The sequence below is a fragment of the Gobio gobio genome, assembly GCF_949357685.1.
Source record: "Gobio gobio genome assembly, chromosome: 10".
In the NCBI taxonomy this organism is placed as follows: Eukaryota; Metazoa; Chordata; class Actinopteri; order Cypriniformes; family Gobionidae; genus Gobio; species Gobio gobio.
Genome location: NC_137116.1, coordinates 32,021,342 through 32,040,303, shown reverse-complemented (window position 1 = coordinate 32,040,303; position 18,962 = coordinate 32,021,342). Strand labels below are relative to the sequence as shown.

The following is an 18,962-nucleotide window of genomic DNA, read 5'->3' as shown; positions in this document are numbered from 1 at the left end:
TGATTATGTTTGTCTCATGGTTACACTTCTGTTAAGTTTTACTCTTCTCAGTGTAATTTTACTATCTTGTGAATATCTGTCTCTTCATGAAAATGTCTAATATTAAGATTTCTTTCAAAAATATATATCTATATATATACATAAATAAGTATAATGCAAAAGGGTTACAAAAGAAAATACACTATGTATTGAATATATGAAGCAATAAATGGTATATTATATTTCAGTTTTTGTCATTTTTGTTTTGAGTTATCTTTTTGGAGACCTGAGCGGACATTGGGATTGTGGTATGAAAGCCAACACCTTTTATAGATTATATTTCTTTCTTTTTGGATATGTTTTGCCTCCATACAATTTAGTATGATACAGAAAAATATATTTGCAGCATTGTTGACCTCAAATACAAATTTTATTTTATTTTTCAAATATGCTGCTATAGCCTTCACCACTTAATCGCAAAAATATCTGCTATGTGTATCAAGATGTAGACATTTTAAACCACCAATCACAATTTTCATACACAATTTGAAATCATTAGAAGTTTTTTTATTATTATTAATATATATATTTTTTAATTTCCATTCCAGGTTACTGGTCTACTTTTGAACACAATTCACTTTTTGCTTGGAAGACGAATCTCTATTTCGTTTTTTGTTGTTGTTTTTTTTCCATGTATAGTCCGTAGATTTGTCAGTCTTGATCCTTTAATTGCCTGTTATTAATTTCTAATGTTATGTGTTCTGAATTCTCATCTGTACATTTTTTGTTGTTGTTGTTGGACTGTGCTTTGTTAGTGGATTGTCTCAATGAACCCTGCATATGTGATTACTCTCCGGTTCTCATTTTCTGTATGGTTTGCATTTCCTGACATTTTCCTTCTACAGATTCCCTTCCGTCGCATGTCATGTCCGTCATGGAATGAGACTGCATGCCCTACATTCGACCATGATCTCCGATAACTAATTCTGTCTTTATTTTGTCTTTCTTTTCCCATTTTGTTCTCTATTTGCACACTGTTTTATCTTCTCTGCCTGTTCTAACACCATCAAACAAAACCCGCCAAACCGATCCCGATTTTAACTAATTGAAAAACATCCAAATCTAACTGAAACTTTGGCTCCTTCCTCGTCCATCACCCTCTCCGGCCTCTAAAAGGCGTATTACAGGCGTCAGGACCTAGCAGTGGAACGAGACAGTTGGGACTTGCAGCGGGAGGTGGTACGACAGCGCTCCTTGCGCTCCCACAAGCGCCTCCACAGCATCCCGGAGGTTGCCGAGGAGGATCCTGACACTGGGGTGGAGGTCATGGGCCAGCGGCTGCGTTTCGAGGAGGCTCGTCCGGGCACTCCATGCAGGAGCCCAAGGCCATACCACCAGGACTCGCGGCAGCCGAACCACCTCTCCCCAAGTAAGTGCATCCGCAGGCTGCAGAGGCAGCGCTCCTCTCCTCGCTACACCTCCATAGAGGAGCGGCCGCAGTGCTGGAGCAGCAGCAGTAGCAGGCAGACCAGTAAGAGCCCGGACAGTGGACTAGACTGCGGGAGTGAGGAAGAGGGTCCTCTTGGATACCGTGGAGCCTACCACTCATACACAGGGGGCAGCCCGCTGCGAGTGGGTTCTGGCCCCAACATGCGGGTGATTCACAGCGAAGGGCCAGTGGAGCGCCGTGCTCTGGCTGCCGGCAGGAAAAGGGCACTGACCCGCCAGTGCAGTATGGAGGATGACTTCCTGGACGCCATTCCGGAGACAAGGAGCATGCGGGAGTCGTACCACCATTACCACTATCATCCGCACCATCACCATCCCCAACGCAGGTTCCGGAGCGAGGGCAGGCTGAGCGAGGTTGGCAGGACCTATCACAGGGACATTAGGGCCTACTCTGTGGCCAGACTCAACAGGGCAATGGATGAACCCCTGGTGTGTGTCTCCTACCCCTCCTCTCACCCTTCCGCCCTCTTCTCATCTACCAACTGCTTTGTGTTCCCATAGATAAGCAATAAAACCATTCTTCTGTTCATGGTGTTCCACCAGTCTGTCATTGGTTCATTTGGTTTGGTCACTTTTTTGTTTGGTCTATTTTGCTAGATGTTGCTTAACTTTATGTCATTGTTTGATTTCACCTTTTGATATTGCTATTGTTTTGGGGGGATTTTTGCTTGTAAGATCTTTCTTGACTTTCTTGATTTGTTTTAGATCTCATGTGACTTTGTTTGATTCCTAGAGTGTCGAGTGAGATTTTTTGGATGTGTAGGTTTGTTTTGATTACCTAAAGGCCATTTCTGAGTGTTTCTTGTTTCTGTTGTAAGAAGAGTCACAAATCAAATGACAGTTTCCACAGTCCTCCAACTTATAATTTAGAGTCCAACTTTGAAGCAGTTTAAAGCAGTGTTTCCCAACCCTGTCCCTGGAGGCTCCCCATCAGTACACATTTTGGATGTCTCCCTTATCTGACCCATTCATTTGAGGTCTTGGAATCTCTAATAATGAGCTGATGAGTTGATTCATGTGTGTTTGATTAGGAAGAGCTAAAAAAATGTTGTGTTGGGGTGCCTCCAGAAACAGGGTTGAGAAACACTGGTTTGGAGTTTATAGGAAGCCGGATACACCAAAATAAGTATAAATCTGCACATTCAACAGCCAATAAACAGTGTGGTACACATACAAATGGTATGAGTTTCAACCATGAAGAGCTAACCAATCAGAATTGTGCTGCACAGTTAAAACTGACTTGCACCACGCTAACTTCAATCAAGTTAGACTCGTGTCACAATCCATTTAGTTGTGCCTCACCGTGCATTGGCTCAAACAGATATCTCATCCGCATTTCTCTGAATTGAGCAGCACAGATACATCTTTTTTTTGGTGTGTTTTGCCTCCCATGGTTGTTTGCTACTAATACCTGATCATACACCAAGGTTTTTGCACTACTGGCCTAATATTACTAAATATTGAGGGGGACCAAATGAAAAATTCAAGAATCAGTGATTAGAAAATCAACCATTATTCTGAATATTTGGGGGAAATGTCTCCCTGGATGTCTGTGGTGGTTAAGGTCCTGACTACTATCCATATACAGATTTGCAGCACCTAGGAATAGTTTTATTTACACTTGTATGTACTTAAAACATTAAGAGTGTAGACAGACCGCAATGTAGAATCACATTATTTAAAAAGCTCATATCACACAAACTACATTAAAAACTCTCCCATATAATAACGAAAAAGGTGCAGAACAAAAACCAAAATGGTCTTTAGCTAAGCATCTGATTTCTGCCAAAACCCTGCTCATGTTGTTGTCAGAGTTTGTTTCAATTGTTTATGTTAAATGTTTTGGCGGGTTCATCCTCCTTGTTTTGATTTCACTTGGGACTAGAATCTCGTTCTCTTAAGAAATCAGTTTTTTTTTTCCATTTTGGGGGTGATGGGAATCTTTTTTTTTAAATAGGATATCTATTTTTAAGGCACCACAGGCTTTGATTAACATTTTAATATTTGCTTTTGAAGATTTTAGGGAGCTCTCCCTCAACGGGACGCTCGGATCGACTGGACCATTCCGGCCGTAGGACGAGTCATGGCTGTCCACCCGCTCAGAGAAGACCAATGACAGTCCCTTCCATTGGTTAGTGAGGTCATATGTTTGGACTCTCCCTCCCTTCCTTTAGTGTCTTTCATAGAGACTCCTATTGTGTGTTCCTCTGTTTTCCTTACAGTATGTCATGATGAGAGTTATATAGGCCCTGGGAGTCCCTAGATGTACCCTGTCACTTTTGCTTGGCCTCTGCCATTCATCCTGTTTCAGATTCACAAATGATAAAAGGAGGGAGAGCTATTTAATGGCTTTATTCTTTATATGGTACTCCTTATGTGGCACACACACTATCACCAAGAAAAGCATCATCATCATGAACATTGCTGTTTTACTCTGGAGCAACTCAAGTCCCAATGGCTTTCAATACTGTTTTAAAATCAGTATGTCATTTCGAATCTAATGCATTAGAATGGCATTTCTGATCCTAAAACACATCTAGAGAGCCTTAAAAACATCATAATCCACAACTCACGGGCTGAGTAGAGGGGGTGTGGCTGTAATGCTCTGATTGGTGTTTCCTTAGAGATCACCGTGGAGAATAACAGTGAGGGGAGTGAGGGGAACCTCTCACCTATCAAGGACGATGTTTACTATACCAATGTAGCCCACCGCAGGAAATGGCCCCCACAGCGAACTGAGCACCGATATGGTATGTGGCGTGGCTCCTCCATGAAAAAGAAAATCTAACCAAACGTACCAGAACAATTTGACCTGATGTATCAGATTATTACAAGAGTATCTTGTTTAACGACCCCATGAAATCAAAGTGAGAGTTGTGTGGCTTTTAGTCTTTGTCTGTTAGCTTCGAGTGGCCGAATCATTTCCATAATGACCAACGCAATCTACCAGTTAGCGTCTGGTTTAAGACGTGCTTTTTTGTGCAGTAAATTGACGAGTGCAAACCTTAGTAAATCACTTCAAAGTAAATCATTTAAATAATCCACAAATTTAGCGTCTGAAAGGGAAAAATGCATATGCAATAAGGTCAGCCACAAAAATTAACCCTGTCCACGCCTTTTCAACACAAATTTTTCAATGCGTGTATTTAGTAAATCCTGACAGTAGTTTTTTAACGCCAAAGGAGGGTTTGTGCTAGCGCAAGCTGCTGGTAAACTGGCCCATAGTATATTATATATATTATATCCTTAATGCATTACACATAAGTAATTATATTTTTGACAATTAATATTCAAGTTTTAATTAAATATAAATTTAAAATAAATATAAATAAATAGGCCTACATAGCTTTAGAATATATAAAGCTTTTGCTAAACTTGCGTGTTTTCTTATAAGCTTTGTGAACCTATATAAATGGGTAATTAATGATCATTAATATAGTCAGATGTTTTGTGGCAGCAGCAGTGTTTTTCTAGCTTTGTAAATGTTTAAATATATAATATAAATTTAGTAAGCTCATTTTCCACCACACAAATATTTGTCTTGCCCAAACTTCCTGTTTCAATAGGAAAAAACATCAATACAGCAAAGCATACTGGATTTTTTCGAGTGATTTCATGGGGTCTTTAAAGGATTGTTTCTTAACCTAATACAAGTTAAACTCTATTGACTGCTTCTGTGACCACAGACAAACATTTTGACCCAAAAAAGTCCACTAGAATAAATGGTAAAGAACACATTTTCTCAGAAGTAAAGTCACAAGAATCAAACATAATGTACGTTAACATGAGACTAGTGTGGTGGTATCACTTTACAAACCTTGTCTAAATAAAGTCATATCCAATCTTTCAACTCCTGTCATGTCCAAGCTAAGCCCTTAAACCTTAAACTTTCTCACAAAATTCACAAATGAATACCAGAAAGGGACAAAAACAGGTAGCTTTCATAAAGTACTGTTTATAACTACATAGAAGATTATTCTTCAGCGGTAGTCCCAGCTCTAAAAGAAAATTGGGACAGCTGTACAGCTCAAACAACACACATTTACAGAATTTAGACACAAATAGAAGCTTCACATTTCTTTTAGCATGGAATGTAAACATACAGTATATAATAACTTACATCTCAAATGCGGTTCCTAGAGTTTCACTTGTATTGCTGATCTTAAAAAGAACAGAAACTGCCTTGGAGGATAGACACGTGAGAACCTCTCATTAACATTTGGAAGACAGTATGGATGAGCATATTTATTGAGCTATTTTTATAATCATTTATCTTTATATGTTAACTTAGGTTTTAATCAAGAGGCAATTTCTACATTTATTTTACCTTTATTGTCCCCCATGTTAATATTTCCTTATTTTTAGTTAGACATAATTAGGGTTAGGTTTTGATCTGTTTAAGGGTGATCCTCCTTTCCTTGTGCTTATTTTGTGGTCTAAAACACCAGACCATGTTTGTGAACCCCTCTTCTCCTCCTCTTTTTCCTCATCGTCCATCTTTTACTGAGCTTTAAAAAGTTTTCCTTTGAGATCCTCGATTGTTTCATTTGCATGGGTGTCTTTCTACTGTTTGATGTTGTGTGACTGCAAACCATAAGAGCAGAGATGTCTTCACCCCTGTGAAAGCTTTCATAGAGGTCTATGATAACTGTGGTTTTAAATGCTGCTTGTGAATGTTCTGCATATTCCTATCAGTAACTGGGTGCATGATTCACTTCTGTCAGCTCCATATACACTTCTAATTAGCTGGCATGGTCTACTCTTTACTACTATCCTAACAGCCATTGGTTCAAGATAACAGAAAGGTGTTTTGCGATACCTAATTCTGAATGATTTTGATTGGTAGTGGATCATTCCAGTGAAGTACTACGAGTGAGTTGCTGCATGTCTGTCCAGGAAAGTTCTGTATGTTTTTTTACAGTAAAACAGCAATGTTTTTATCTTTCCCTTGTTCTTTTAACATGCATGGCCATTTCAAACGTGTTCTTACTTCTGTTCTCAATATGCTCGTATATTACCCCACTTGTGTGCTGTGCGGCAGATCATTTTACTATATAGGGAACATGCGTTTGTATCAGGTGTGATTAGCATGTGTTTATTATGTTACTATGTGGTTTTTGCCTCTTTTTTAAGAAGAAATCGTATATCATATAGTCATGTATTAGCTTTGTATAATTGTCTTAACATTGTTTAGCTGTCACAGATGTGATTGTGGACTGATGCTTCTGAAGAAATTAGATTAGGCTAAACGTGTTACGGTCTTTTCTGGGCTTTAGCTGTCCTTTGATTTCTGTGTGTAGCAGAAGCTTGCCCTCTTCTGTGTTTCAGATGGTTATGGAGGACGGGAGCGGCGGTCTCCGGACTACTATGAGGAGTCGGAGCCAGAGGACTCCCGAATATTTGTGGCCATGTTTGACTATGACCCACTGTCAATGTCTCCCAACCCTGATGCTGCTGTAGAGGAACTTCCCTTCAAGGAGGGCCAGATCATAAAGGTTTAATCTGAATTGAATGATGTCAAGCAATTCTCAACTGCCATTTAATTCCACAGCATGTTTTGTTTCCACTTTTTAAGACTTTTCTTTTTCTTTGTTTTCTTTTTTTTGTTTAGGGATGCACCTATGCAGAAATGCTAATTATTATTAGTAGTAGTAAAAGTCGTTGTAGTATATATTTATTTATAAATTGTATTTTCATACTGTAACTATATACACCGATCAGGCATAACATTATGACAGGTGAAGTGAATAAATCGGATTATCTCTTTATCACGGCACCTGTTAGTGGGTGGGATATATTAGGCAGCAATTGAACATTTTGTTTTCAAAGTTGGTGCCTTAGAAGCAGGAAAAATGGGCAAGTGTAAGGATTTGAGCGAGTTTAACAAGGGCCAAATTTTGATGGCTAAACGGCTGGGTCAGTGCATCTCCAAAACTGCAGCTCTTGTGGGGTGTTCCCGGCCTGCAGTGGTCAGTATCTATCAAAAGTGGTCCAAGGAAGGAACAGTGGTGAACCATGCTGACCCCTGTCCACCACTGAAAGCAATGGAAGCCTGGTCTGATGAATCACTTACCTGGGGAACACATGGCACTTAGGATACACTAAGGGAAGAAGGCAAGCCGGCGGAGGCAGTGTGATGCTTTGGGCAATGTTCTGCTGGGAAACCTTGGGTCCTGCCATCCATGTCGATGTAACACGTACCACCTACCTGTGGCCTCTTTCAGCAGGATAATGCGCACTGCCACAAAGCAAAAATGGTTCAGGAATGGTTTGTGGAGCACAAAAACGAGTTTGAGGTGTTGACTTGGCCTCCAAATATTCCCAGATCTCAATCCAATCGAGCATCTGTGGTATGTGCTGAAAAAACAAGTCCGATCCATGGAGGCCCCACCTCGCAACTTACAGGACTTAAAGGATCTGCTGCTAACATCTTGGTGCCAGATGCCACAGCACACATTTTGGCAGGAAAAATAAACAATATTAGGTCATAATGTTTTCCCTGATCAGTGGATATATTATTCATTCTTTTCTAATTTGTATTCTTTTCTATTCTGGGATGCATCAGTACAAAAATGTTTGACTGATGCCAATAATTGACAACAATATTTATGTTTTTGTACTAATATAATTGCTGTATTAAAAATACTGATAATTAGATTATAAATTATATATATATATATATATATATATATATATATATATATATATATATATATATATATATATATATATATATATATATATTCAATATGAATGTAACAATATATAATGGGTATATATCAATATTGGGTTTTTTATTTTTATATGTATAAATATGTATATGTCTTAATCATTATTTATATTTATTTAACTGTGCATAGCTAATTTTATATTTACAATCTCTTATATTCTAATTATATTTAGGAATTTTGACTGATGACCATCATTTATCATTATGCTTATGCATTTATGTACCAATATAATTGCATATATTACAAATAATTTTTCAATAAAAGTATATAATAAGTATATAATTTATACAGATATACAGTATATAATCAGTATAATGCATATGTATAATCTATACATATGTATATGGCTTTATAATTATTTATTTTGTATAAATAATACTTTGTGCATTGCTAGTTGTAAGGTCTGTTCTATTCCAGTGAAAGTCAGTCCATCGCTGTCTTGCTATTCCAATGTACTTATTTTTATCTTCTGAATTCAGTGGCCATTTACATTTATTTAATTAGCAGACACTTTTATGCAAATTAAAATTATAGAAGCATAAGTGAATAATCCAAGATAGAAAACATTAGAAGTAGTGCTACCGTACCAAATTGAGTAGAGGACATTAGAGAGAGTGTAATTAAAAATGCAACGAAATGAGTTTAATTATGGCCCTGCTGTGTTGTCCAGGTGTTTGGAGAGAAGGACACAGATGGATTCTATAGAGCAGAGGTCTGTGGCCGCAGGGGGCTCATCCCCTGTAACATGGTCTCAGAGATCCAGACGGATGATGATGAAATGATGGACCAGCTGCTCAAACAGGGGTTTCTTCCTCTCAACACGCCCATTGAGAAAATAGGTATGAGCTAACAGGTAGTTTGTACTGCCCCCTGCCCATCTTACCCTCTGTACTTCATTTTCTGCCTTTTCTCTTTCTTTACCTCTGTTCTGATTTGTTTTACATTAGATTAACATGTTGCTAGTCTGCCAATCCTATACCGATCCTTCATTTTAGAACCCTTAAAGGGGTAGTTCACCAAACAATTTATATTCTGTCATCACTCATGTCGTTCTAAACCCATATGACTTTCTTTCATCTGCGGAAAACAAAAGAAGTCATATAGCAGAATGTCAAAGGCAGATTTTTCCTTCAAATCCTGTGCCTTCCTTGCCTTCATCCTTTCCTCTCTCTCTTCCATTTCTTTCTTGCTTTCCTCTCTTTTTTTTCTCAAGTGAACTGTAATAGGTTCAAAGATGGCCGTTCAATTAATCGCAGGTCCCGGAAATCCAAGAGAGGTTTGTGCCCCCATCTTTTCTTCATCAGTTTTCTCACTCAAACCTTGTTTTCTTTTTCACTTAAGTGCCTTTTCTCAGCTCACCTCCAAGTTTCCCTTCATCCCTTGAATGTCACTTAAATGTGAGCATGACTTATTCTTCTGTTTCCATTGACACCTCATACAGGGAATAATGCAGATTGAACAGTGGGGTCCAAAAGTCTGCAACTGCTATTTGTATTTTAGAGCATTTTGTGCTTTAATTGAAACTGGAACATCTGACCGTTTATACAAAGGAGTTCACGTGATCAATGTCACTCATTTACTTTGTCCATTTTAAATGTGAAATGTTCAATATAGACTTAGACATTTGGACCCCACAGATCAGAATAGTGGACATTGTCACAAAATTGCCTACTTACTACTAAATGTGCCTTCTATTATACATATCATGACTTGAGTGTTTATTTTGCGGCATTCGTGGAAAAAGTGCTGCATGTGTCATTTTGTAGAATTTGTAAAAAAAATTATAATAATTGTATTGTCCGAAAAAACAGTCCAACTATCAAAACTCATGCCAATGGTTGAGTCCAGTGGCTGGAACAGTAGAAATCTTTTTAACATAAAATAAATGACACTTCACCTTGAAAGTTGGTAATATGCAACTTTGAATTTATTACTAAATGTGCCTTTTTTCATTTTTTCATATCATGACTTGTGTGTTTATTTTGAGCCATTCAAGAAAAAAGTGCTGCATGTGTCATTTTGTAGAATTTGTAAAATATATATTTTTTTCTAAAAATCAGTCAAATAATCTTTAGAAATCTTTTTAGAAAGCTTGGGTAGGCAATATTTTCCATAAACACCCGAGCACTGATGGTGTGAGGACCCTATTGGAATTGCTCTGTCTATTATTATTCTTCTCCGAAATGAATCGCATTTTTGAGGGCCTAAACATGCTCGAAAACATGCTCTGATATGGGTTTCAGAATTAGGTGTGGCAAAATGGCTCGATAGTGCCACCTACAACATTTTTCACATACAAGTATGAAATCCGGCAGACACATGTAAGAGCCCAATACCTACAAAAAAGTCTCCTTGTACGAAATTGAAAACCAACAGGAAGTCAGATATTTTCAATTTTCTTTGCAAAATTTTAGCAGTTTTTGCCATTTCCAGGAGTACTTTAACAAACTCCTAGAGATTTTATCTGATCAACATCATATTTGGTCAGGATTTCATGCATCTCATCGTCTCTCCTTCGCCGAGCAAAGGCTTCTGGTGGGGGTGTGTACTCGTAGGAGCGAGGCGAAGTATGCGACTTTGCGATGTTAAATTGCGAAGATCTTGAGTTTTCGCTGAAGGGCGTGTCCGTGGCTGCCTGACAAAGTTCGATGTTTCACGATGACACTGGAAGCTATTGTAAGTCAGGCATACAATGTCCGATCTGCCCCAAACTTCACATGTTTGATGTCCTGGCCTGAAGACATCCACATGCCAATATTCAGTTGCAGTCAAAGCACCACCTGCTTGCAGCTTTAATTCTGGTTGAAACTTGCTTCACATCCTGATAGCGATCAATAATATTTAAAAATGTACATATATCGTCTTTAGAAGTCTCAGGACCAAAAATGTTCGTCCAACAACGAGTATATGCTGTAACTACCATAAATAAAAGATGGCAACCTGTGACGTTCTACTCTGAGGTTTCTATGTCAACACTTATCAATGCTGAAATGAAGCAGTCAGGTGGTACAAGTCAGCGTTTTAAGTTGTTTACATTTCATTATTATTGTAATGTTATGTGCTTGACATGAGGGGTGTAGAGGTGTTAGTGAGGCCAGCAGGGGGTGCTCACCCTGTGGTCTGTGTGGGTCCTAACACCCCAGTATAGTGATGGGGACACAATACTGTAACAAGCACTGTCCTTCGGATGAGACGTTAAACCGAGGTCCTGACTCTCTGTGGTCATTAAAAAAATCCCAGGATGTCCTTCCATAAGGAGTAGGCCAAATTTGCCCATTGGCCCCTGTCCATCATGGCCTCCTAATCATCCCGATATATATATATATACAATTGGCTTCATCACTGTCTCCCCTCCACCAATCAGCTGGTGTGTGGTGGGCGTTCTGGCGCAATATGTCTGTCGTCGCATCATCGAGGTGGATGCTGCACATTTTGGTGGTGGTTGAGGAGATTCCCACCAATATGTAAAGCGCTTTTTAAACCAAAATTGCCTACCCTAGCTTTAACAATTCTCAATTTTTCCATAAGAGACCATTAAATTAGATGAATAACATAAAATTCTTGTTGTCATCATGACAACCAGGCTTGCTGTCATTCATAAATCATGCTTTCCTTTTTTTATATAGTTATTTGTGATTCATTTTACATATCAAATAGTACTTTGCTTTTTATGTTTATTTGTTTTGCTTTCTTTCTCTCTCTCTCGCCATAACTTATTTATTTGTTTTATCCATCTATTCTTGCATATTTTTTCTCAGAGAGGAACAAAAGGAGTGGAAGGCAGCACCCGGTGTCGACGCGGAGGATGGTGGCCCTATATGACTATGATCCCAGAGAGAGTTCTCCTAACGTGGATGTGGAGGTACAAAATGAGGCCCTTTTGTCTGGGCTTTCTTGCACTTATGGTCTCATCCCATAAGCTTTTGATTTTACGCTGGATTGCCTGGATGTCTGCCTCTGTAATAGCCACCAAATTCATTTTCGGCCTATTGTCTTTGCTTTTGCGGCTACAATGTGGTTTGTATTTTTTATGTTACTGTTCATTCAGATGGCACATGGCAGCTCTAAATATTTAGTTCTGTTTAAAGATAGTTCACCCAAAACGTTTTCTTTTTTTTTCTTTTTTTAACTATCATGCCATTTTATGACTTGGTTTTCCAATCATTGCCCCTATCTGCCACAGTGTTATTTTAGCATTTTTATATACTATTATAGTATTTATTTTACATTTGCTTTTATTTTTATGTTTTCAGTTTTCATTTAGCTTAAGTTTTAGTAATTGTTAGTTTAAGCTTTATTATTTTTTTGTGTGCTTCTGTCATTTTTATTAGTTTTCTAATATTTCTATTTAGCTTTTATTTTTTATTTCAGTTTTAGCAATTTTAATAATTAAATTATACTTAATAATAATTAAATAAGTTTAAAAGTTTAGTTTAGTTAAAAGTTAAACATTTTAATATATTTAGTTAACAATAAAAACACTGGTCTACCATTGGTTGGAAAACAAATAGTCCCACCTATTGCTATTGCTTGAGCCAATGTAGCTGTTTTGGCTTGGAAAGTAGAAATTTTAACATGAATGAAACTTCATTCAGTGGGTAATATGCACTTCCGAATTTATCCAAATAGAATAACATCAAATTGGGCGATTCATGTTGCCATCCTGACAAACAGGTCTGCTGTCATTCATAAAATCATGCTGTGCTTTTTTGTTTTACATATTTACTTGTGTTGATTTTAAAATGTAATTTTACTTTATACAAGTACAGTGTTGCAAGAAATAGTGTTAAAAACAATACATTTAAAAGCACATAATTGGGTAAAATGTGTCATCAGTAGTAACACCCATCGATTTTGTCCAGTTCAGTTCAAGTTCAATTTAAAGAAAATCTCAGAGAACAAACAATATTATATCTGCTAACAATTCTATATTATCATTATTATGAGTAGTAGTATTTTTAAGTCTTTTACACCCCATTGTCACTTACTGTCACCTTTGCATTGCCGCTGGCGCACAGGCCCGCTATGGGGGCAGCTTGCAGAGTGAGGAGGTGAGTGTGGAAGGAATTAGTGAGTCTACACTCACTGGGCCTGTGCCAAATGACACTCTTATTTCCTGCTGAGGGAGCTCACTGCACTGCATCAGCACATGTACTGTTTGTGGACATCTCACTTTCGGGGTCCAAACATCATAATGCATGCACAATACATTTGCATTGTGTACTGAATGTGTTAAAGCCTTCATAATATGCTTGATTAATGATTCTCTTAGGAATAAGCGTAACTGGACGCTTTGTATTTCATGATGGTAGTATTAGTGCCATGCTTTAGTCAACAAAATATGCATTTAAATGAATTCCAATGTGTATGCATGCATTTATTGCATATTATGAATCATTATAATGCGTTTATGAAGGCTTTGTGACAGGCTGTCATAGAATTTCATCTGCTGTGAGTGAGTTCCTATGAAAGGAATATGGAATGGTTATTTGTGACACTGAGACCTCTATGTGTGGTTTTTGCTGTTGTTGGACTGGAGGTAAAGGGTTACACAATCACTGTGGTTTTGTGAACACAGCTCCCAGTCTGACCGAGAGGACCTGCCTTGCCCAGTGTTGGTTGATCTGTGTTTGCATTTCATTAGTTTGGGGGATGTTGTTTTGGACCTAAACTAAAGAATGTTGCTATAAAATATTAGATTTCATTTTCATTTTCATTTTCATTAGATTTGAGACAGACAGATAGGTAGGTAGGTAGGTAGGTAGGTAGGTAGGTAGGTAGGTAGGTAGGTAGGTAGGTAGGTAGGTAGGTAGGTAGGTAGGTAGGTAGGTAGGTAGGTAGGTAGGTAGATAGATAGATAGATAGATAGATAGATAGATAGATAGATAGATAGATAGATAGATAGATAGATAGATAGATAGATAGATAGATAGATAGATAGATAGATAGATAGATAGATAGATAGATAGATAGATAGATAGATAGATAGATAGATAGATAGATAGATAGATAGATAGATAGATAGATAGATAGAAATATTAGATTTTGTTTTCATTAGATTTCAGATGGATGGATGGATGGAAGATAGATAGATAGATAGATAGATAGATAGATAGATAGATAGATAGATAGATAGATAGATAGATAGATAGATAGATAGATAGATAGATAGATAGATAGATAGATAGATAGATAGATAGATAGATAGATAGATAGATAGATAGATAGATAGATAGATAGATAGATAGATAGAAATATTAGATTTTGTTTTCATTAGATTTCGGATGGATGGATGGATGGATGGAAGATAGATAGATAGATAGATAGATAGATAGATAGATAGATAGATAGATAGATAGATAGATAGATAGATAGATAGATAGATAGATAGATAGATAGATAGATAGATAGATAGATAGATAGATAGATAGATAGATAGATAGAAATATTAGATTTTGTTTTCATTAGATTTCAAATAGATGGATGGATGGATAAGCTCTGTTATGAATGATGACTGAAATCTAACATCTTTTGCTCTTTCTGTTCTTCAGGCTGAACTGACGTTTTGTGCAGGTGATGTGATCACAGTGTTTGGAGAGATCGATGAGGATGGCTTTTATTATGTGAGTAGATCACACCAAACACTATACTACTCTGTAAATGCGTTTTCCTCAGTGGCCAGCATTTAAAAAGCCCCTAATGACGATCGTTGATGTTGGAGGTTATTCCTACTTTCAGCCTTGCACACAGGAGGGCTGCGTCACTGGGATTTAGCCATAGGTGCGTGATATCCTCTGTTTTCCATTCAGGGGGAGCTCAATGGACACAAGGGTCTGGTCCCCTCCAACTTTCTTGAAGAAGTGCCTGATGACGTGGAGGTTTACCTCACCAACACCCCGAGCCGTCACCCCCAGGACCACCCGTCCCGGACAAAGAACAAAAGGGTACATCCTGTTTCACACTAGCCCTCTGTCATCCATTCGCTCTTTTTTTTAATCTCCTTCCTGCTCCGCTGTTTTTTTCCTCTTCTCCGTCTGTGTTTGTGTTGTGTGACAGCCGGTTGCTTTTTTGATGGATCATTGAAGGAAAACAGAAAACAAAAGAGAAACGAAGACAGCTTACTAAACACAGAGACATACCGTTAAATACAAGACTGAGGAACCTTTATTTTTATGTCAGATGCTCTGCGGAAGCTTTCGAGGAGAAATGTGAACTGTTAATGAAATGGCATATTCATACAGCATTGTTTGAAAAAAAGAATTCACGCAAAGATACGTGCCAGATTATTAGTTGTTTATTGTTATTCTTTATGGAAAAAGAAGCACTAAAAGACTCTTTATTATTTTTGACATAATTCACAAGTGAAGCATTGCAATTGATGCTTTATGAATGTAACTGTGGTTAAACGTGAAATCAATTTATAATAGAGGAGATAGTTTTGATGTACAGAGAACTGAAACCATGTAGAACTGTAGAACTGCATGCTTTTTCTTTCAGAATGCCACCGTGAAACTTTTTAGGTGCTTTAATGGATTGAGACCAGTTTAAAAAAAACAACAACAACAACCTTAAATCCTTTTGTATATGTTTCCAGAAGAATTGTTTTTGTATATTGCTGATATATAAGACTATCAACTTACAGAGAGACACAAAACACATGTTGCAAGTAGAGAGAGGTCTCAAGAATGATTTTATCTGTAGATGTAGATATTGTACAATGGACTGTAAAAAAAAAAAGAGAGAAAAAAAGAAAATATAATTGCTGATGGATGTTCTGCTCAATCATCAGGACCCATCAAGGTTTTTCTGTACTGAAAGTTTGGTGATTTTTCTTTTCTCTCATATTCATTGTGAAGACAATTGAGATGCATTACATCATGGCATTGTTTTTTTTTTCCTCACTTGCTTGGCAAACAGAAGAAGAGTGTTCATTTCACTCCGTAACGGCTCAGTATCTGTCACGTAAGTGAGCAACAGAGGATACAACGAACAACACTGTCCTCGTCTAATGCATACGACACGGGTCCTTATTACTGTTGCACCTGGTATGAATAAAACACGCACATACGGCTCATTTACAAAAAAAACAACAACAAAAATGACATGAAATTATGCATTGGCTCCAGTTGCTCAGATGGAAGAAAAATCTATTACAGAATTTAATATAGATTTTTTTTAAATAGCATTTTTATGTGGTAATTATAAATATTTCAATGTTTTATTAATATTTTATTTATACTCCGTTTAATAATATATCATTTTTACTTTTTGTAATTTCAATATTTGAATATTATTTTAAATATATATATTTTAAATATTAAATAAATTCAATATTATTTCAAATGTATAGTGTGTATATATATATATTGTATTTTTTGGAAAACGAATAATAATTCAAATACATATTTATGAATTACATTTTATTTAATAATTTCACACTAAAACAATGTTAAATTGACATTTGCATTCATACACATGCACAGACAAGGCACACCCCTATAATTCTCATGACCTGGAATTAGCATGTCATATTTTTGTGCATCAGTTCACAGTACTACAATTAGCGCTGCTCAGAGCGCTGTGATTGGTCCACTGCTGTCAGTGCATTAGACAGGCACAGCTGGTATCTTCAGTTGTTTCTCTGGGTGTTGTCCATTTATAATGTTCGTCTTTCATTGACTCCTACTGTAAGTCATAAGAAGCTATAAGGCCATTGTTGCACGGTCAGAGTTGGACCCCTGACCCCCTTACCCCCACCCCTTCTCTTTTCTAATGTGTGCAGTTTAGTAGATTCCTAGTGTAAGCCCTGGGACAACCCCTCTCCTCTCCTGTAGCCGTGCACCCTATCATACTGCACTGAGCACGAATTCACACGATTTCAAATTTCCATTTGAAAATGAATACGGAAACATTGGCAAGGTCAGCCAGGTCAAACAGATGTGTGTGTGTGTGTGTGTGTGTGTGGGGTGCACCATTTCCATTAACTTTAAGAATGACCTCAAGCGAGCATAAGTATCTTTACCCTTCTCCATCTAAAGCGTAGATATTCTTATTGAATTGATTTTTATTTTAAGTTTATGCGTTCTTGCAGCCACTTTTGTAAATGAAGCTTTTTTAAAGCAGGTTTGATTTGGCTCCAACACCCTTGGTGAAGTTACCATGCTGAAAGGTGATAGATTACTTCAAAAAACTGGTAAATTAAATACTTATCTTCTCTTTTCATTGCCATTATAGATTGTCACTGTCAGCGTAAAAACTCATTTGAATTATGTGTTAAACAAGTATACAGCTGAAATGAAGGGCAAAGTATGGCATGCAAAAAGTGTTTTTGCTGTTAAGGATTAGTTCATTGTCACAAAAAATGAGATTACTGTCTTGATTTTTTTATTTTTTATTGCACTTGCAGTCTGAACAGGTTTATTAATGTTTTAATGAGAGTTCAGCTAGAATTTTTAAAGTGAAGCATATTCAGTTTTTGCAGTTTCACTAAAACAATCCCATTCATAGATTACTGTGCCGCCCCCTATTGTCTGGATATATTATTCATGATGCAAAATGTACTATTCATTCATAATTGACTGTATGGTGGCCCTGCTGGGACAGAAAGGACTGTGAGAGGAGATGGGAGTGTCTGTTGTACAGTAATGACGTTGAGATGCTTTAAAAGGCAAAGAAACACTTTCTTTTCTTTTTAAACATCCAGCCCTGAACTGTCCCTTGCGGGTCTTCCGTTAGGTTCCCGTGGAAAAAGCGGGCCCTCCCAGAAGAAGTGCCACCCCCACAGTGCGTCCACACATCCCGGGGTCCGGCCCCGCAGCCCAGGGGCCCGGCCGTCCCGTCCGGCGCCCCCGAGCTGACTCTAAGAAAACAGGACTGCTCTCCAAAGGAAAGAATCTATTGAAAAGGCTTGGTGCTGTCAAATAGTTTCACATACAGTAACCTTCCTCACAGCAGTCTGGGTTAAGGGAAAAAGTTGGAGAAGGTGGGGAAAAGAAAATAACACTTCTCCCATCTTCTGTTTCTGTAATCACATGGGCATGGAGAAAAGAGAAAGGGAAATGGTAGAAACTAGGGCTTTCATGACCAAGACTTCAGCTTTATCCCATTGAAACTGTAACTCCAAACAGTCCTGTTTGCCCATGTTTAATTCCCTAAAAGCACAGAATTGCTCGCTAAGTTACTATGATGTCTGGTCATAAATATACAGTACAAAGGATAATAAAATAGAATTTATGTTTATTAAAATAGAATATTTTATAAATTTTAAGGGTTTGATGAATTACGTAATAACACTATTATTATTATTTGACAGCAGTAATACACATAAAAATATTTTAATATCCCTTAAATTGAATACAATTAAACATTCATTTAATGTAACAATTATGATAATAATTATTATTATTATAAAACTATTTTTGGCACATTTTAGATCTTCTTGACTTCCTTTTCTAAGAGAAAGATAACCTAGCACAAATTTTTAGGCGTTAGCACAAATATGAAATGTGGGTTTTGCAGTGACTAAACACTGCTTATATTTCTAGGGGGGAGGGGGGGAATTCTGCCACTTTTGACTGGATTGTTTTAGCACTAAACGGTCATGAAACTCCTAGCGGAGCCTCGTCATATTTGCCTTATTCAATGCACAATGGTTTGTGTCGTGTCCAGTCATTTGGGTGAGATTCGTCTGTCTGTGTCATGTGCAGTCATGTAGATGTTTTCCTTCTCATGAAAAAGCAGTGT

At 37.5% G+C, this 18,962-nt stretch overlaps 1 protein-coding gene across 1 annotated transcript in view; it reads left to right on the top strand.

Annotated features, from left to right (window-relative positions):
• Positions 1-16,181, top strand: part of rimbp2b (RIMS binding protein 2b) — a 55,511-nt gene extending 39,330 nt beyond the window's left edge. Inside the window, exons 16-26 of the mRNA XM_079826624.1 lie at positions 1,156-1,917; positions 3,505-3,619; positions 4,113-4,238; positions 6,817-6,983; positions 8,890-9,058; positions 9,433-9,495; positions 11,978-12,081; positions 13,238-13,270; positions 14,771-14,842; positions 15,029-15,163; positions 16,137-16,181. Of these exons, the coding sequence (XP_079682750.1) occupies positions 1,156-1,917; positions 3,505-3,619; positions 4,113-4,238; positions 6,817-6,983; positions 8,890-9,058; positions 9,433-9,495; positions 11,978-12,081; positions 13,238-13,270; positions 14,771-14,842; positions 15,029-15,163; positions 16,137-16,163 (1,773 nt within the window). The 3' untranslated portion in view covers positions 16,164-16,181. The remainder of the gene's footprint in view (positions 1-1,155; positions 1,918-3,504; positions 3,620-4,112; positions 4,239-6,816; positions 6,984-8,889; positions 9,059-9,432; positions 9,496-11,977; positions 12,082-13,237; positions 13,271-14,770; positions 14,843-15,028; positions 15,164-16,136) is intronic.
• Positions 16,182-18,962: the final 2,781 nt, after the last annotated feature.